The sequence below is a fragment of the Sorghum bicolor genome, chromosome 8 (genome assembly GCF_000003195.3).
Source record: "Sorghum bicolor cultivar BTx623 chromosome 8, Sorghum_bicolor_NCBIv3, whole genome shotgun sequence".
NCBI lineage: Eukaryota > Viridiplantae > Streptophyta > Magnoliopsida > Poales > Poaceae > Sorghum > Sorghum bicolor.
This window is the reverse complement of record NC_012877.2, coordinates 53,187,475-53,207,954: the sequence shown is the minus strand read 5'-3', so window position 1 is coordinate 53,207,954 and position 20,480 is coordinate 53,187,475. Positions and strand designations below refer to the sequence as shown.

Sequence of the window (20,480 nt, the reverse complement as noted above, 5' to 3'; positions counted from 1 at the left end):
GTGGTTCCCTCACCGCGGGGTGCGCTGCCCACCTGCCCTCCCCTAACCTCGACCGGAGGAGCCAGAGTTTAAGCCCTTTGCCCCCACTGCAAGCTCTTTGCTAACCCTATGTCTCCCGCCCACTGCCTCCCTCGCTGTCCTCAACTCGTCACCATCGTCGGCCGACCACGCCAAGGCCCCCTCCCTTTCTAAGGCTGCTGGGCATTGGAGGCCTGGGTCGCGCGCTTTTGTCACGTAAAAGAGTTTGCTATTTGTTAGGTCCAAATTTCTCTGTCACAACATCACAAAACTGGAGGCCAGTTTTAGTATATGACGCATATGGCAAATTGACACTTCACCCAAGAGAGAAGAGAGGAACAGACAATCCGAGCAGCTGTCCACGTGTCCCTCCTTTCCCGCCCAAAAGACACAGCAACCACCAGAACGCAACGGGCACCACCGGGACACGCGCGCCGCCGCTCGCTCGGCCATGTCCTCTCCTCGCCGCAGGCCTATATCTTCCCCCCCATCCCATATAGGAAGCTCTGCAAGGGGTGGCTTCCCGCACTGCCCCTTCCCCCCGCCAACACAATGGAGGCCGCCCGCCGCGCCACGGCCGCGGTGGTGGTTCGCCCGCGCCGATGCCGGAACGACAGCAGCCTCGTCTACTACCTCGCCGCCATCCTGCTCGCGGCAGCGGCAGCGGCCACGGCGGCGGCCGCGCTCTCGGACGCCGAGGCGTCCCACATCGCGCGGCGGCAGCTGCTGTCCCTGCGTGAGGGCGACGGCGACCTCCCCGACGACTTCGAGTTCGACATCCACGTGGACGTCACCTTCGCCAACGAGCGCCTGCGCCGCGCGTACGTCGCGCTCCAGGCCTGGCGCCGCGCCATATACTCCGACCCCAAGAACTTCACCGGCGGCTGGGTCGGAGCCGACGTGTGCTCCTACTTCGGCGTCACGTGCGTCCCGGCCCTCGACGACGCCAAGACCACCGTCGTCGCGGGCGTCGACCTCAACGGCGGCGACATCGCGGGCTACCTCCCCGCCGAGCTCGGCCTGCTCACCGATATCGCCTTCTTCCACATCAACTCCAACCGCTTCTGCGGCATCATCCCCAAGAGCTTCAGCCGCCTCGCGCTCCTCCACGAGCTCGACGTCAGCAACAACCGCCTCGTCGGCGGCTTCCCCGACGTCGTGCTGCAGATCCCCGTGCTCAAGTACCTCGACCTCCGGTTCAACGACTTCGACGGCACCCTGCCGCCGCACCTCTTCGACAAGGACCTCGACGCCATCTTCGTCAACAGCAACCGCTTCGTCGGCTTCATCCCGGACAACTTCGGCAACTCGACGGCCACCGTGGTGGTGCTCGCGAACAACGCCTTCGTAGGATGCATCCCTCGCAGCGTCGGCCGCATGGCCGGCACGCTCGACCAGCTCATGCTTCTCAACAACCGCCTCGACGGCTGCATCCCGCCGGAGCTCGCCGAGCTCGTCAACTCCACGGTGGTGGACGTCAGCGGGAACGCGCTCGTTGGCACGCTGCCGGAGGGGCTCGTCAACATGACCAGGTTGGAGCAGCTCGACGTGTCGCGGAACCAGCTCGCCGGCGCCGTGGAAGAGCGCGTCTGCAAGCTCCCGGCTCTCGCCAACTTCAGCTTCGCGCACAACTTCTTCAGCGTCGAGGCAGAGGCGTGCGTGCCGTCCATGGACTCGCCGGTGGCGCTCGACGACAGCGGCAACTGCCTCCATGGCGGGCGTCCAGAGCAGAAGTCGTCGCTTGAGTGCACGCCTGTGCTCGCGCACCCCGTCGATTGCCGCACCAACGTCTGTTCCAAGGGGCCCGTGCCACCGTCGAAGAAGGTTCACACACCACCGGATGTTAGTCCACAGCCGTTGCCACCGGCGCCATCACCGGAGAAACAACCACCAAAGAAGTCCCCGCCACCACGACCAGTGAGCCCACCACCGCCGCCGGCACCTATTAGTTCGCCACCTCCACGGGTGAAATCTCCACCGCCACCGGCACCTGTTAGCTTGCATCCCCCACCTATCAAATCCCCTCCACCACCGGTTCCGGTTAGCTCACCACCACCACCACCAGTAAAATCACCCCCACCTCCAACACCGGTGAGTGCACCACCTCCACCAGTGAAATCACCTCCGCCACCACCGGTGCCGGTGAAATCACCTCCACCGCCAGTGAAATCACCACCTCCTCCACCACCTGTAAGTTCGCCACCGCCACCTGTAAATTCACCTCCCCCACCGGCTCCATTAAGCTCACCACCGCCTCCAGTGAAATCCCCTCCACCACCTGCTCCAGTCAGCTCACCACCACCACCTATAAAATCACCTCCTCCAATGAGATCACCACCGCCCCCGATGAAATCCCCTCCACCACCTGCTCCAGTTAGCTCACCACCACCACCACCAGTAAAATCACCTCCTCCACCGGCTCTAGTGAGCTCACCACCACCTCCGGTGAAATCTCCTCCACCACCTAAACAATTACCGCCTCCACCGGCTCCTGTGATTTCACCACCGCCTCCCATGAAATCCCCTCCACCACCGGCACCTATTAGCTCACCACCACCACCACCTGTAAAATCACCTCCTCCACCGGCTCCTGTGATTTCACCACCACCTCCAGTGAAAACCCCTCCACCACCGGCACCAGTTAGCTCACCACCACCACCTGTAAGATCACCTCCCCCGCCAGTTCCAGTGAGCTCACCACCTCCACCTGTAACATCTCCACCTCCACCTCCACCAGTACCGGTCATATCACCTCCACCGCCAACTCCGGCAAGATCTCCACCTCCACCAGTGAAGTCTCCACCACCACCACCTCCGGTAAGCTCTCCACCACCACCAGTGACCTCACCACCTCCACCAACACCTGTGAGCTCACCACCTCCTCCAGTAAAGTCCCCTCCTCCACCTGCACCGGTCAGCTCTCCACCACCACCTGCTATAGTGAGCTCACCGCCTCCACCGGCACCATCATTAAGTCCACCACCGGCTCCTATGGAAGTCATCTTGCCACCAATCATGGCGCAGAAGTACGCGTCGCCGCCACCGCCTCAGTTCCAAGGATACTAAGCGGTGATCACAGCACGCTCTACTGACAATGAGAGTAATCGTGATGAGGAGGCCAGGAGAAGCAGTGATCAGTTGATCGCACCATGCATGCTCTAGCGACGTGAATTGAAAGCTCAGATGAGTGCATGGTACGTGCGTGCGTTTGTGTATAAGAGCATAGGTAACGTACGCATGTACTAGCGCATGCACATGTAACATGATGAGTTGATGACCGAGAAGAGAAATGTGCAAATGGAGAAGGAATGATTTTTGCCACTCTGGGATTCTACTCTTAGCACAACGTGCAAAACATTTTTATACACAATGAAAATTAGTTCTAGCTTCAAACTTCTTCATTGGATAAAGAAGAATCAGTCCACAACTAGTAAGTTCTAAATTACTGACCAGTCCAAAAAGAAACATAAGAACATGCATATGATGCGAAAAACATTATGGTTCTTGTCTCTAGAAGCCAACATGCTTGTATGATCTACTCCTTGCACTTATCCAAACCATATCTAATGTCCTCTTGAAAAGAACCTGTAAAAAAGTTTCCAGATAATAATTATTAAAAACCGAATCATTCCTTATCAGCCAAATTGCCCAGCAAATCACTGTTGCACCTGTCAAAAATTTCAGGTTGTGCTTGTGACCCCCTAATTTCACCAAATCATTGAATAAGTGGTTTACATTTCTAGGAGGGCTCATACCAAGAACAATGTGTTTTTAGTTGTGGTTGCATTACCATTGTCGTTGCTAAAAAACAGGTTTGAAGGGCAGCTTCATTATGGTAATAACATCTGGAAACTTGGTTTAGGGACGATTGTCATGCAGCAACCGCTCTTTAAAGTATAGTTTTAAGGGCGGTTGTCGTAAACCAACCCTTAAAAACATATTTTTTAGGGGTGGATTTCTTAACCAAACAAACCCTAGAAATGCTTTTCCAGGAACCATAAGATGTTTGACGCTATTAACGCCCTATGTTTATCATCGATAGCATAGTGTGGTGTTTTAAACTGGCCATGAAAATCGTTTTTGATCGTTAACAAAACTAGTGAAAGAACACAATTCAAGAAATTTTCACCATCAGAACTCTTGTGCACAAAAGATAATTTCAAAGAACAAGTAGGAGCCAAGAACTTCATGTGTGGAAGGACCCAAGCCGTTGAGGCAAATCGTTCCAGTAGAGTAAACAAGCATGGGTGTGGAAAACCCAGCATAAACAGTGTGGAAAGCATAGCTATCAATCTTCCCAGATTCCCGGTAAAACTAGCATGGATGTGGGCCGAAATCAGGCCGCTTTGTAATAGTCTCTTAACCAAATTATTCTTTCCATCCTAAATTATAAGTCATTCTAAGAATCTTAGAGGGTCAAATTATTCTAAGTTTGACCAAATTTATATGATAAAATAATTATTATCATGATGTGAACTAAGTATCATTAGACTCTTTCTTAATTATATTTTCATAGTATATTCACTTTATGTTATAAATCTTAGTATTTCTCTCTATAATTTTGGTCATACTTAAAAATGCTTTGACTCTTCAAGATTCTTGGAATGACTTATCATTTGGAATGGAGGGAGTATTAAGTAAAGTCTTGTTTGGATCTCACGATTTAATATTTAGTTGGCTAAAATTAAGTACTAAAATTTAGACTATTTTAGCTTAATTTTGTGGTTTAATGAACTAATGCCATTTTTATAAAGTTGGTTAAACATTAGAATCAACTCCAAATTGTCTGTTTGAAGTTTCAGGGGTTAAAATAGTCTAGTTTAGTGATCACATAGGATCCAAACAGACCCTAGTATATGTTGAGCAAAACTCGTGAAAATAGACTCCCTCTATACCTATAGTGACACAGTCTCAAAGCTGAACTTTGACTCCTTGTTTTTATAAAAACATCTATCAAAAATTTATATATATATATATAAGTCTTTTTTATGACAAATCTATCCATATGGTTTTCATATTTTTAAACTCAACAACTTTAAAGTTTCATGATTTATATTCTCAATATTTGACTCAAAACTTGTCTAACACGATTTTCTTGAGAGATATGGAGGTAGTACTAATCATGGTGGTGACTCTAGCCCATCATCATCCTTGGTCGTACGCAGTGCCGGTCCTTGGTACGCAGTGCCGGTCCTAGAATTTTGAGGACCCTCTCGCGAATTCATCATGACGACCCCTAAAATATAAAATTTTATAATAATATAATCTAATTTTTTCGTAAAGGGAAAACAAATCCAATTATATATAGATAAACTGTTCTTCTTGTCTTTTTCATTTTGATCCCTGACAAATGATGTTTTTTAGGTAACATTCTAAAACTCTAACACCTGACCTAAATTAGAAGAAAAATATAACTTTATGAGTATAAAGTACTAGGCAAAAAATTAAACAAGAAAAAAACCTAGTGCCTAGACAATTGGGACATGAACTAATTCACAGAACCAAGATTCACAAATCACAAAAAATAAAAGGGTAGAAGGAAATAACCAAGATCACATATCGTAGTCCTCGTCGAGCCCTGCCAGCTGATCGCCGCTATCGTTTGGATTTTGGAAGGCTAGAACTCGGGTACAGAGGTTTTGGTATTATCCACTGCAGCTGGTGATCGTGTGGTGAACTGGTGAACGTCTCTCCTCGCGGTCTCGCCGTCTCATCAGAAGTCCAGAAGTCGTGACTCGTGATCGCTATGTGTGGCAACTCGTGTACGGGCATTGGTGGCTCGACTTCTTTTGGCTCACGTTTTTTTTTTGATAAACCATTGCACCATATATATGCATATACTAATAAACAAAAACTATAGCTAAAAAGTATGTTGTATTATATACTTACTTTTGGACCCTATCCTACGAGGGCCCTCGGCCATCGCACCTACTGCCCTCCCCTTAGGGCCGGCACTGGTCGTACGGGTAGCAGTAGACTGGGACTTCGACTCTCTCTCTCACACCCTTGTCAAAAAAAATCTCTCTCTCTCACAAAGATGGGCATCGGCCAGTCCAGCCCATTTTTTCCGCGGTCCATCTAGAGCTGCTCCAGTCCACTCCATGGGCCGGCCTCGGTGTTTGGTGCCCAGTTCCCCTGCACCCGCCGCTGGGCCTTCGCCGGTATCTGGGCCGTCTGGTTCAGCGCAACTTCGGCCCACCAGCCCGCCGCCCTCAGACACTACTGCTAGGCGGGCCTTTGGTCCGGACCTCGGAGGCGACCGACCGACCATTTCTGCTTGATGATAATGGGCCGTAAAGTCCCATCTTTCTATAGGCCGTATAGCCCGTGAGTGAAAACAGGCCAAGCCCAGGCCGCCCCTACTCTAGACCATCAGGAGCCAGCTGCTGCTAATGGCAATGGAAAACAAACAGCAAAAATATTGAAGCCAAAAGATTTTTCAATAATAAAGAGCACATAATCAAAGTGCTAATGCTGTTCTAGTAATTTATCTTCTCCAAAACCATAAATCCATTTTATGTTCTCGCTGAGTTGCTCTAGTATTTTATCTTTGGAGATGCATATATACTCCCTCCGTATATGATTTAGAAGTCGTTTGACACAGTCTACAATATATATATATATATATATATATATATGGTAGCGCTATTCTACACCATAAGTGTAGAATATTATTCTACACCGCAAGTCAAAACTGAGTAGAAAAAATACTGAGCAATACTGAATAACGTTCAGTATCATCGAGCCGTACACCTAGCGAAATACTGAACAATACTGAATTCTGTTCAGTATAACTGTTTGGTGTAGAATATAGCGCGCGCGCGCGCGCGCACACACACACACACATATATATATATATAGGGGCTATTGCGTTCTTATCCTTATTTAGAAGTCTAATTGTGATTTTACCCTTGTTTTTCTCGCCATTGCGATTTTACCCTTACTCTGTGAAAACGAAGCTTTAGTTTACCCTTACTCTGTGAACAGCAGGGTAACGGTGTTAAATGGGCTCGGATGCCCCTACTTTTTTTAGTACATTGTGATTTTACCCCTGTTTTTTAAAAAATAGCAGCAACATTGGACAACTTGTTACATATAATTTCACACAATATGCAAATATAGATAGATAATATCACATCAAAAGAAAGTGTAGCAAGCTGAAGCTATGCATGTCAACAACTTAAAGTAGGCAAGGTTCTACCTTGTTGCCATGATTTTGGTCCCCCATCTGGTAAACTGAAAAATGACAGAAACTCTAACAACTAGATTTAAATTCATGTTTCAAATTTATGTGATTTTGCCTACAAATCAGAGCAATTGAAACCAAATTAGTGCAATTGCCTAAAGCCTGAGGTTAATTCGTCCCAGAGTTGACCAATACACACTCAGAGATTAAAAAATTATACCTGGACACCAACTCCTTGGCTCTAAACCCGCTACCCTCTGGTTCCAGGGCCGCCTACCTACCTACCTACCCACGCAGCTGTCGTCCCATGCATTGGCCCTGTGCGCCTGCGGCTGCATCACTGGCCGAGCCGCGCGCTGGATCCGCGACGGCAGCCTGCGATAGCCACCCGCGCTGCACGGGGCACCGTGCGCTCGTGGCCCTGACTGCGAGGGACTGAGGGGGTGGCCTCTCAGGGCCCTGCCCGCACGGCGCTAGGAGCTACAACCTCCCTCGTTGCCCAGACCCGACACACTAGGGTTTTTGTCCTAGAACAGGTGTACGGGAGTACGCGAGGAATGGAGGGTTTCGTAGAACAGGAGAAAGGAATCAATAGAGGAGATAATGAGAAAGGGTTTTTTTTGTTTTTTATTTATTTTATTGCAAAAAAACTAATAGAGTTAGAAGTAGGGGTAAAATCACAATGTACTAAAAAAAGTAGGCCCATTTTCGCAAGGGCAAACTTGTCCTTAGCGAGCCCATTTAACACCGTTACCCTGCTGTTCACAGAGTAAGGGTAAACTGAAGCTTCGTTTTCACAGAGTAAGGATAAAATCGCAATGGCGAGAAAAACAAGGGTAAAATCACAATTAGACTTCTAAATAAGGGTAAGAACGCAATAGCCCCATATATATATATATATATATATATATATATATATATATATATATATATATATATATATATATATATATATATATATATATATACACACACTTTTATGCAAGTATTTTCAAGATAAATCTATTCATATAATTTTCACATTTGCAAACTCAACAATTTAAAAGTTATTAATGATTTATATTTCTAATATTTGATCCGAATTTTGTTTAAAATAACTTCTAAATCCTATATAAAAAAAGTATATTATAAAAATAAATAAATAAACTACTTTAAAAAACACAAAGAGAGCACCGCCCTGCAGACGAATAAACTATTTCTGGAACGCGACCGCAGATTGTGGGATGCGTCGTTCCGAGGCAGCATTCATCAGGCGTTTGCAGTACTCTGCTGACAAACAATAAGAGGAACCTAAACTTTACTTGGCAAATTTTGGATTTTGCCAAGTGTAAAACTCAAATACCAAGTGAAAAAAGAGGCTTCTCCAACAAATTTGGACTATCTTGTGATTCTCAGAGAGACTTTTATGCAAAAGTTACAATCTATTTAAGGCATGCGTGAGCGAGCGTGGTGCTGGAGCGTGCATGCACGCAAGATGCCAAGCGCTCCCAACGCTCCCAAATTTAAGCCAGTTGGCCCTCTTTTTGCCAAGCATCCTATTTTGCCAAGTGCATATAGGGTAGTGTTGGAGGAGCTTTTTCTATGTTTTGCCAAAAATTAAGATTTGCCAAGTGCATATAGAGTAGTCTTGGAGTTGCTCTAAGGCCTTGTTTGGATGTTGTCGGATTCACATCAATCCACATGTATTGAGGTGGATTGGAATGGAACTTGAACTAAATTCCACCCCAATCCACACCAACACACATGGATTGAATTGAATACGACAACATCCAAACAAAACCTAACCAGATCATTTATTCCCTGGATAAACAAACAAACAGCAAATCCACATGGCACGCACAATGATGAACAACACGGGTCCACTTATTCCTCTCACCTACCGTCCAGACGAATATAAAATCCACCTCCAGCATAGGATCTATTTTGGGGGAAATAAAATGGTCTGTTACTTTACTTTCATCTACTTGTACACGACGCCGCCTACCTCTCACAGGTCTCAGCAGAATCTACAGAAATCACAGCGGTTGAGACAGCCATGGCAGGTGCTTAAGATTTTTTTTTCTTAATAAAACTAGTAGCTGCTTCTGATTTCACAATCTGAGAATGTATGCAAGTCATGGAGTTGGACTACCTGACGATACTGTCAATCTGTGGTCAAAATGCAAGCAGCGGTACCAATCAATCAGGTAAACAAAAACACGCGAGGCAACGTGGGTATCACTATCCTCTGATCCCAGCCTGCAAGAGCTAGTATTAATTAAACAAAGAAGACGACGCTGCCTGTAGTGCCGTACATGTTTAGCGAGTAGGAGTAGAAAACTAGTAGTAGAGATGATAGATTCATCAAAACAAGGACGCATGTTCTCAAAACAAGGACGCATGTTCTTCCTTGTTCCATGTTCCTGTTGTTGGTGGTGCTGCTGGACTGCTGCTGGGGCACTCCATTCCTGCTAGCAATGCAGGTGAGATTGTAACAAAACAAAGAACAGAGCAGCCAGGAACACACAGATCTGCTGGCTGCAGATCAGGAGTGGAACGGCACTCCAGAGTCCAGACCATGGTTTTGGTTTGGTAATTGGTATGCTGCTCTAGATCTGCAGGATGAATCCCAGGCTCTCCCGGGTGAGCGAAACCACAGCATTCCAATGATCCATTCCATAAATCAACAAAGCAGAACTCTGAATCTGTTCTACAACAATCAATCAATCAATCCAGGACACTTGCAGCCAGGAACCAAGCAATCAAATCAAAGCAATGAAAAGAATATAAGAGTATATATATGTTCATAAGAGTATTAAGCCGACATAGGGGCAGGGAGAAGGGCAAGAATCCATCCATCTTCCCCTCTCCCCTCCCCTTACTTTACAACAGCACAAAGATTTGAGTTGACAAACAAATCCATACAACAATGCAATGAAATCCATAGCTCTACTAGTACTCGTAAAACAGCAGGAGGCCAGCAGCGGGTAGCAGCGGTAGGAGAAACAAACAACTTATTCTGGGCCGGCGGAGGCGGAGGAGCGGTGCCGGCGGCGGATCCGGGCAGCACCTCAGCCGCGGCAGCGGGTGATGCGGGAGCAGCCGCGGTGGTAGGGGTTGGCCTGGCCGCCGGGGCGGCAGTTGTAGTAGCTGGCGCCGCGGCGGGAGCAGGGCACGTTGTCCCGCCGCAGCGCGCCGTAGCTGATGTACCCGTTGCCGTACAGCGCGCGGCGGTGGGACTCGGGAGAGGAGACCAGGTCCAGACGTTCCTCCTCAGACTCCTCCGCGGCGAGGCACTCGGCCACCGTGCCGCGGCACTCCCTCCGGCGGGCCCCGGAGGAGGAGGAGAGGAAGCCCAGGTCCAGGTCCAGGTGGTGGCTCCCGCCCGTGGCCGACGCCGAAGACGCCGCCACGGCTAGCAGCAGCAGGAGTGCCAGCGCGAGCCTAGCCATGGCGCCGGCGCGACGGACGGAGTGTGCAGACGGCGGCGGCAAGTTGGGGAAAGGGGAGGGGAGCCTGTGTAGCTGTCTTGGTGGTGCTCGTGAGAGATGAGAAAGGACAGGAGGAGTGGAGAGAGAGTGTGGGCGGGCGAGGGTGGCGGCAGACAGGGAGGGAGATAAAGGAGAGAGAGAGAGAGAGAGAGAGAAGCGTGTGAGGGTGGCGAACGGAAACGCGGCGTCGAGGGAGGGAGGGAGGGAGGGAGCAGCCGGAACGGGGGCAGACGCGGTGCGCGGCGCACAGCTGGGGCACAGCTGTGCTGCAGCTGCAGCTAGTCAAGGACAGCGACATGTGCCCATGGGTAATGGCGGTGGCCACCGGGCCATGCATGGGGGGCGGGGGCGGCGCTAATCATCCAGGTGGCCGGCGAGCGTGATTGATTGTGATTGGGTGCGGGTGGGTGGTTAGGCCCTGATTCTCACGGACAACAAAACCTAAACATGTGCATGTTGGCCGTGGGTGCACAGTGCACACATCTTTGTTTAGACAAAAACTTTTTTTTGGATTTTGACACTGTAGCACTTTTGTTTTTATTTGACAAACATGATCCAATTATAGAGCAACTAAGCTTAAAAGATTCATCTCGTGATTTACAGATAAACTGTGCAATTAGTTATCTTTTGTATCTATATTTAATGTTTCATGCATGTGCCGCAAGATTCGATGTGATGGAGAATTTTGTAAAGTTTTGGGTTTTTGGGTGTATCTAAACAAGGCCTTAGTTCGCAAAAATTTTTAAAATTCTCTGTCACATCGAATCTTTGGTCGCATGCATAGAGCACTAAATATAGATGAAAAATAAAAACTAATTGCACAGTTTATCTGTAATTTGTGAGATGAATCTTTTGTGTCTAGTTACTCTTTGTTTGAACAATGTTTATCAAATAAAAACAAAAGTGCTACAGTAGCCAAAAACAAAAAATTTTGCGAACTAAATAAGGCCTCAGTTCATGAAAAATATTAGTTTTACTAACATTTTCGTTTGTATTTGACAAATTTTATCCAATTATAGACTAAATAGGTTTAAAAAAATTTATCTTGTAAATTATAGACAAACTATGCAATTAGATTTATATTTAATGCTTCATGTATGTGTTCAAAAATTTAATATGATAGAAAATTTTTAAAAAATTTGAAAAATTTTAGGAAGGCCAGGCACCTGGCTTTGGTGGCTCTCAGAATTTCGAGCTGGTTGCTTCTTCCATCCAATATATACCAAGACTTGCATCCAGTTTGGCTGATGGTTTTTGCGGCTGATAAGTTGATGGATGCTGTTTTGTTGTGTAGCGTGAGTTTTTTTTTTCTTATTTAGCAGTTGTTATGCATTATACAGTGTTTGCATTAGCTAGCACGTTAGTTTAGATCACACGCAGCTTTGCAAAAGTTGACACGTACATTAAAAAAAGTGAAATATTCACATCTCGACTATAAGTACGAGACCTCAACTAGGACACCGACTACGAAATGTAAACAAACAATTGTGTTTTTTTTTTATCAAACGAGGCTTCCCTGTGTATAACTACTAAATATTAAGACATTGTATATGTTTATATTGACTTAAATTATAATGCATAAGGTCAAATGCAAGCTATGACTATAAAGCAACCAATTAGACTCTAAGGTCCTTTTGGAAATGTTAGAGATTTTTTCTACCCTACAACATAGCTAAAAAAATGCTACGAACCACGATGTTTTTTTTTCTGTTTTTCTGTATTGTTAGAAAAGTCATCGTTTACCATGTTAGTGCTAATGTATTTCGAAGAAAATCGTTATTAACCACATCATCCGCATTGACACTATGTTCGACAGGGTATGCTCTCATCATCGCCACCTTGATCATCTTCTTCATTATCACCTTCTTCATTGTGCATATTCCGTATCTTCGAATCTTCCACAAAACCCTGGGTAACAAAGTAACATCATATTGTATCTGCTTGGGGTTGCGAAATTATCTCAGATTCGTGTAGTCTCTGCATGGGCAGCACAAGTACCCTTCATTTAGTTGATTGCAGGTCTGTAAGACATTGTTCTTCAGTACTACTCTAACAATACTTTTCATCGAACGAATAATATTTTTCTCTCATAACAAATCAGCATAAGTCAAATTTCAGTGAAACAAATTGGACGTGACCGCCTTGATAAATGAGTGTATAGGTCTGTAAGACTGGGACCGTACATTCATCCTCAATCTATCTATTAGAAAAAATGGCATTAGAGTTAGTTAAGGTCTTAAATTTATGCAAGCATGGCATTCGAATAATAAATGTTTGGTAAGTATAGTGTCTAATAATAATAAGTTTCTAAATCCTATAGTAGATATAATCCAGACATGTCCAAATTAAATGTTGGTTGGTAATAAATGCTAAAGAATCATACTACAAAAATGTCCCAAATTAAATGCTTGGTAGCTATAATAAAGCTAGAGAATCATACGAGTTTTCTGTTTATGTATTGTATGTAGGCGTCGCCGTTGGCATTTTCTACGGACACATTTTGGCCTTCGCGAGATCTTCTAGAAGGATTTTTCACTAGAATTTCTTTTGACCTTCGCTCACTGAAACCTTGGCTAACTTATGGATTTTTCTCTCCCTCTTCATCTCAAAATTATTAATACAAAAAATTGGCAAAACTAAAAATCTGACGAATTGAAGCCTGGACCTTCGAGCTTTATGAGTCCCACAAAACTGGTGTAATCACCGCAATGACCAAAGCTTTTGTGACAATATTGCTTGATCGATTTTATTTGAAACTTCTCCCGAAGGCTGGAATTTCAGTTTTAAGGGATTAGGATCACCAATATATACTTAAAATAAGTATCTCATGTTTTCTTTGCCAAACTACAACTATTTGAATATCAAACAATAACGTCTCATATAGATGTTAAAGTGTCTTATCTTGCAGGAGCATACAACTTAACGAAGTATCCTCGTGCAGGAATCAAACCAGCATAATTGAATATTTCTCACCAACTTATAAATTCTAACCAGCTTATAATACCTAATATTTTTTGTCCTTATGATTTATTTTGTCACATTCTTAAACTAACTTTCGCCACTCAAGGAAAATTTCAAAAAACATCTTCGCTGATTTGTTGTGAGAGAAAAACACTATTGAATAGCTGACAGATTCGGCAGATAAGCTCAAGCGAACAGAGCTGCGTGTACATGCTTGGCCTTGACCGGATAATTCAAAAACTATCTTTTTCTTATGTCGAATTTGATTTTTACTAACACTAGTATAATGCCCGTGCTAACGCTACGGTTTTATCTCAGGGATTTACATGAAACCAAGCAAATGGCGACATTTTCAATAATTTAAGTCACACTCAATTATATACAAATGTGTTCATGCATAACAAAGCATAATAAAGTCATGTCTTGCGTATTATAGCTAATTAATTTGTTGTTGTAAATTTTAGAGTTTTTTAGGGATATTTTCTGTACATTCATTTGCATTGCTTGATAAAATGTCCACTATGAATTCCGTCCTCAGTGAACGTGACCTGTGTGAATGACAGATAATAAGTTAATTTATTTATTTGCTATATAGCCTACAAAATTTAAGTAGAAATTATATACGCTTACAGTGTTGATAAATGGCAAATATCATCTTTTGTCAAATTTTTTGTTGTTGATCTTAACACCCCCTTGATAAAACCAACACAGAGCTGTTCATGCTGGGAATGCGGGTTCTGGAAGGTAGATTTCAACATTAGGGATGGTTTGTCCCAGCGATTTATGTATCGTTATGGCAAAACTCAACTGCACTAAGAATTATTTTCTCTTGAACTTGAAACAAACAGAAATATCATCCGAGGGAGATAATAGGAGCCTTGGTATGAACATCCTTTTCCACGCATGCTGTCCAGCATCAATTGCATTGTCTTGCAATCTCTGATCATAAGCCTTGTTCCATTGCACAACAGCATAAGCCATTATTTAGATCAAGATTGCGGAGAAAAATCACAGGACAATTAAGAAATTTAAGATGGTCCCAATAGAGAAAAGACACTCAAATCATAATTATAGGCTATTTTTCCCATCACATAAAACAGTGACCATGTAATTACTTGCACAATGCAATGGAAAAAACATATAAATAAATCGTTCAATTCTACTTTATATATAATTTTATATATAACACTACACCACAACACCAGAATTGGCGCCAGATGATCTGACGCCAAAAGCGGCTATAGCATCAGACGATCTGACGCTAAAAATATATAGCGTCAGACTTCCACTAACGCAGTAAGTCCTGACGCTAAAAACATATAGCGTCAGACTAGACTTTTAGCGTCAGACAGTTTAATGCTGTGAAAATGTTTAGCGTCAGATAGTCCACTGGTAATGTTTAGCGTCAGACACTCTTAGGCAGAACATATAGTGTTAGATCATCCAATGATCAATGTATTTATAGCGTCAGATTGTTCAATAGGACAATTTAAATATCAAAAAAAAATATTAGAAAACATTTAGCACACATCAAACCCACATTCAAGCATAATGTCCATCACACAAATATATAGAAGCACATACATCACATGAAGGTCAATAGAATTACGATACGATGGTGTCTTGCACACTACATCATCCAACAAAGTCTTGACATACAACCTTGTCATAGTCGCCTACCAAAAGCTTACATGAATGCACACTAGCAAGCAATATACTAGTTTGTGTTTGCTATACTAAGGTTTGTGCACATAATAAAAAGGCAAAAGCACATCCACCAGGTCCATTATAGGAACTGAAAAGAGCCAAAAGCACATCCACCAGGTTATGTGATTCATTTTCCATACACTCAACTGACAGACTTGTGGCCAGCACTTCCTGAAAAATGTAACTTGTAATTAGCCAAGTGGACAAAAAAAATATAAAGCTGCTATACAATACAAGTTTGTAATCTATATCCATCATAGTAAAAGGAAAATAATCCATCAAAACATTAGAGGATTTACTGGTGATCAAAACATCAAGAGCAGCAAGCATAAATAGCAATCAGGATGTAGCAAACAAGAATATAGACCAATAAGTGGCTAACAAGTTGTCCATAACAAAGCTATCTACAGAGCTTAGCAACTTAATTGTAACCAACCAGCAGCCAAACAACAGTCTTGCATCAACAAGTGAAGGCAATATTTCTAGTAACCTACTGCTCTTCCAGTATTCATTAATTACCAAGAGCAAAACACAGTTCATGTCCAGTTCACAGCAGTATAAAACATAAACAAGATTTTTCCCCATTATATCCAAGAGCAAGCATAAACATCATTTGGGATCTAGAAAACAAGGTTGACAGTTCACATAAATCTAGTGAAGACTTCCATTTTCTAGAAATATTCAAGTGTAGACATCCTATGTGATTTACAACTGGTCACTAGGTTTGGACATAGTCATAAATGTAAATTTGAGAAGATACCTGCTGTGCCCTTGAGAGGTGTACTAGATGCCTTCTTGCCTTCCCTCTTCCTGCATTCCTTTACCTAGCATAGATAGGTTTAATTAGGAACATTGGCCATGCATCACAGGTCAAACCAAAATAAAAATTATGACAAGTCTAGTTTATTACTTTATTGAATGGCCATGCAATGCTCATGTTGAGAGCACTAGCCATAGTCAGCATCCCGCCATAAGTCCGAGGCAGCATAGCATCTCTTTTCATCACAACATCGACTACTACTTCACAATATTCATTACCAAGAGGCTGCCCTCCTACAATAGTGTTTGGATTAGTTGAAATGACTGTCCCCTTAGCCACAGGTAACTCAGATCTCAATATAGTATATAATATCACATCCTTTCCAACCTGAAATAAATGATGCACCCATATGAATGTTAGAGCAAGGCATGTATATGAAACCACAAAAGAATGCAGGAAGACAGAAAGATTACAAGGTCATCATGAAGGCGAGGGACATCATTTGTTGCTGTAGTTGTCTTGTTTATAGGTGAATGGGCTGCATCATGTCTATGAGGGAGCAAGCTTTTGTCAGTCCCAACCTGAAGTAAACATACACCCATGAGAGCTGGAAAACATGGAACATATTTAAAATCACAAAGAAAGTGCAGCATTGCAAGACAACATGTTTATCATTTGCAGCAGGCCTAGGGGGCAGCAAGCTCTCTTTTGTTAGTCGGGCCGCAACAGGCCTAGGGGGCAGCAAGTTCTCTTCTGCTGATCGAGCTGCCACAGGCCTAGGGGGCAGCAAGCTATCTTCTGTTGACCGGGCTACAAAAGGCCTAGGGGCCACCAAGCTCTCTTCTGTTGCAACCTGAAATAAATGATGCACTCATTAGAACTAAAGTGCGGAACATATTTGAAATCATAAAGACAAACATTGCAGCAGCATAGCTAGATTACATGTGTATCATTTGCAAAGTGATGATGAAGTTGAGGGATATCACTTGGTGGTGCAGTAACCATGTTTCTAGCTGATCCGGCTACAGCAGGCCTAGAGTGGGGCAACCTCTCTTGCATGTCAACCTAGAGTAGGGGACATTTTCAGAATCACAAACAAAATAGCCTTCATTTGGATATCACAAACAAGGTCATAGGAAGATTACATGTGTATCATTTGTAATGTTCAAAGTTGATCGGGCTGGAGCGCGCCTATTAGGCAGCAAGTTCTCATCCTCCTCTTCATACTGATCATAGCCTTCATTCTCTACATAATAATTTTCATATTCTTCAAGCCGAGCAACATTATGTGCCTCATCGGTAGGTCCTTCAGGTGTTGGAATCTACACAATAATCAGAACAATAATAATAAGAAAAACATCAGCATAACTTTGAGTTCCATAAAAATATTGTCAAGTCAAACAATGAGCAACATAGGCAAGTCAAACAAAATAGCTAGGATTGATTTTATTACCACATACTGTCGTAAATTAGAGCCATGCTGTGATAGGACATCAACACTTGTCCTTCCTTGTGCTATCCTTTCCTCTTCCAATTCCTGAACACGTTGCTCAAGAGCTCTATTCATACTTTCAGCTTTGTGTCGATCCCAAATTTCCATTTGCAGCCTTGTGACATGAGTCCTTTCAGCCCTGGGATACCAATCTCTTGTGGAGTTGGTCCCAGACCCAAAACACGAACACGTCCTCTTGGCTCCTTTGCTCCACAAACAGCAGCATACACATCGCCTTCTTGAATTGTTTTACCCTTCAACTCTGGTTGAGCTTCAACAATGGCTTTAAGCTTATCCTACAAAATATAAATAAGAAAGTATACATAAAAGATCCATGTTTCTTTTTTTGGTGGGGGGCTTACAATCGTTCCTGCTGCCTCCCTTAAAGGTACTCCATTTTTCCTTGTATGTGTATTGATGTACACTTCATCTCTTCGAGGGGGGCGTCCAAGTGCTTTACCCTACAGGTTTTGTAACACTATGTACCATTGAAAATGCCCCCAAAAATTTTACAGGATGAGTAACATGATAGGATGCTGTACCAGATTATAACTACGACAAGCATAGCTAATGCTTCCAGAAGTATGATGAACCCTCAACTTTGCACGATTTGCTTTTCCTCTTTCACTGCGAGCCTATGGCATAAATCATTGAGATTAGCACATTCATAGGCAAGTAATGGAAAAGAGAGATTCATATGATTGTTGCTTACTTGAAATTCCGGAGACCTCCAAAACTCAATCAGCTCATTCATGTCAGCGACATTTAATATATTTTTAAGTTTTTCCTTCATTTGCACATCTGTTAATGTTTCATCAAAATACTTCTGTTTTAAGCGTGTCTTGCGGTCCTTCCACTTTGTTGCAGCAGTATCCATAAACCATTTCTTGACAGCCTCATCCATATCATAGTACGCCTAATTTGTCATTGAAAAGGAGCCATCAGATCATGTAAAAATTATACTAAGCTGCTATTAATTGGTATGTGGGTATTAGATTGCTACAAAAAAAAACTGCTATGAATTGGGTAATTTGCACAAGGGCAAACAATGTTATACCTGCATGTCCTTCCAAACTTGATCCTTCATTGCATAGGAACAAGCCTCCAATCCTTAAATCGAACTGGTATTGTCTTTCTCACTTGACAACCAATGGCACTAGCAAATTGCCTATAATTTTCTCCTACAGGCTGCCCAAGATCATTGGCTGTAATTTTGATTTTGGGCATCTCAGGTTTCCTTGAGAATATGTCATTCATTGTGGTGATTTTCCTTCCATTCCTCTTTTGAGTACTGTGCAAATCTGTATAGATGAGAATACAATATCAACATATGTTCTCAGAAATTGCAGCAAGAAATTGCAGCAAATGTTCTCTGAAAATTTCGAAAATACAATACCTTCATTGTCACGTAAGAACTCACCAACTACATCATAATCAGGATCATCAGTAGTATGCTCATTTGCAGTCTCAACATTATCTCTTTGTGATCTTGGTCGCAAATTATGATGACCAATGGCTGCATCACTTGGGTTATGAGTTCTCTACATGACAATGCACAAGGCAATATGTCAATTGTGTTGCACTTAAGAAATATCACTCAATAGCTAGAATTCCTTTGCATAATATAGACATGACTCTGACATCATAAGGCTAACCTTTGTTCTTTTATTTGGTTGGGGAGGCTGGTCTATAGTGCTGAGCTGACGAAGACGAAGGGATTCCATCATCTCCTCGTTTCTTGCAACTTGTTCCCATTTCTTCCTCTCATACTCAGTCATGTCATCATCTCTACCTCTTCCTCTTGCGCTTGCCATTTTTTCTCCTAAAAAGGTGCAAAGGAATTATCAATCCTTTCCTTGTATAACAAATAATACAAACTGAAGTGAACAAAAATTTCATGTAATCAATGAGGAAATCATATACTACATAAATAACACTTACTTTTTAGGCTCAACTATTATACCATCTATGTCTGTCCTAGTAGTGGGGACAACCCCATTAATAACATCCACAATCACCTTGGCATTTAGGTCAGGCAATGGCCGAACTATTCCATTGCCATTTTCTAGGTGCTCACTCTCCAAATTATCCATATCATAGTAGTTTCTTGGTTTGGACTGATGAACAGAAACCCACTCAGAACCAGCATGTTTAGGAACATAGAAGACTTGCACTGCTTGTGATGCTAGTATGAAAGGCTCATCTGATACTTTTTCACCAGTATTGAATAAATGTTTAAAGTTGACAGTGGTGACCCCGAACTGATCGGTTTTAACCCATTTTCCCCGCACACGGTTGTCAACCCAATCACACTTGAAAAGAACAACATTTCCTTTGTGGTTATAGTTCAATTCAACTATCTCCTTTATAATGCCATAATAAGTCTCGCTTCCTATTATGACATTTTCATTATCGCCCCTCTCAAAGCATGTGGATTCTGAGACTAAAGCGACCCCACTATTTTGGACAGGCCTACCCACATCATAGGACTTGGTGTGAAAATCAAATCCATTTATTCTGTAACTACTATATTTTTTGTGCACTCATGATTGGCGCCTTGGCTAAGATTTGTATCTCATCTGGTACTTCCTCACATGTTCCTTCCACCTACGATTAGTAAGAAATATCATTATTAAGGTCAATGAGAAGTTCAACTTAGATAGCATGCCATAAGTTTTATTCATACTTACATGCAACCTAAACCACTCATGGAAGCATTCATGTTGCATTCGGTTGATAGCTCGTTGGTTTCGAACACCAATTGAGGATAGATAGTGAGCATGCTTTCTGCAAAGGTGAATCTATAATCTAACTGTGCAAGAAAATGTAATCATAATGTACTGTGAAGTGAAACAAACTACTTACTCCAAGTAAGGCCCTATATTT

At 43.3% G+C, this 20,480-nt stretch overlaps 3 protein-coding genes across 3 annotated transcripts; 1 reads left to right on the top strand and 2 right to left on the bottom strand.

Moving 5' to 3' along the window:
• On the top strand, window positions 531-3,339 carry LOC8066313 (leucine-rich repeat extensin-like protein 3). Its single transcript, XM_021445894.1, has one exon. It carries the CDS (start codon window positions 571-573, stop codon window positions 3,082-3,084), a length of 2,514 nt encoding a protein of 837 aa, XP_021301569.1. The 5' UTR covers window positions 531-570; the 3' UTR covers window positions 3,085-3,339.
• Window positions 9,948-10,873, bottom strand: LOC8066312 (protein RALF-like 22). Its single transcript, XM_002442223.2, has one exon. It carries the CDS (start codon window positions 10,633-10,635, stop codon window positions 10,255-10,257), a length of 381 nt encoding a protein of 126 aa, XP_002442268.1. The 5' UTR covers window positions 10,636-10,873; the 3' UTR covers window positions 9,948-10,254.
• Window positions 15,219-18,885, bottom strand: LOC110437458. The gene is made up of 12 exons (XM_021465907.1): window positions 18,652-18,885; window positions 18,307-18,510; window positions 18,137-18,229; window positions 17,957-18,055; window positions 17,556-17,890; window positions 17,248-17,424; window positions 17,045-17,167; window positions 16,767-16,955; window positions 16,576-16,683; window positions 16,253-16,489; window positions 16,103-16,166; window positions 15,219-15,513 (listed from the first exon to the last, which is right to left on the bottom strand). The coding sequence occupies exons 5-12, from the start codon at window positions 17,700-17,702 to the stop codon at window positions 15,485-15,487; spliced, it is 1,074 nt and encodes a 357-aa protein (XP_021321582.1). The 5' UTR covers window positions 17,703-17,890; window positions 17,957-18,055; window positions 18,137-18,229; window positions 18,307-18,510; window positions 18,652-18,885; the 3' UTR covers window positions 15,219-15,484.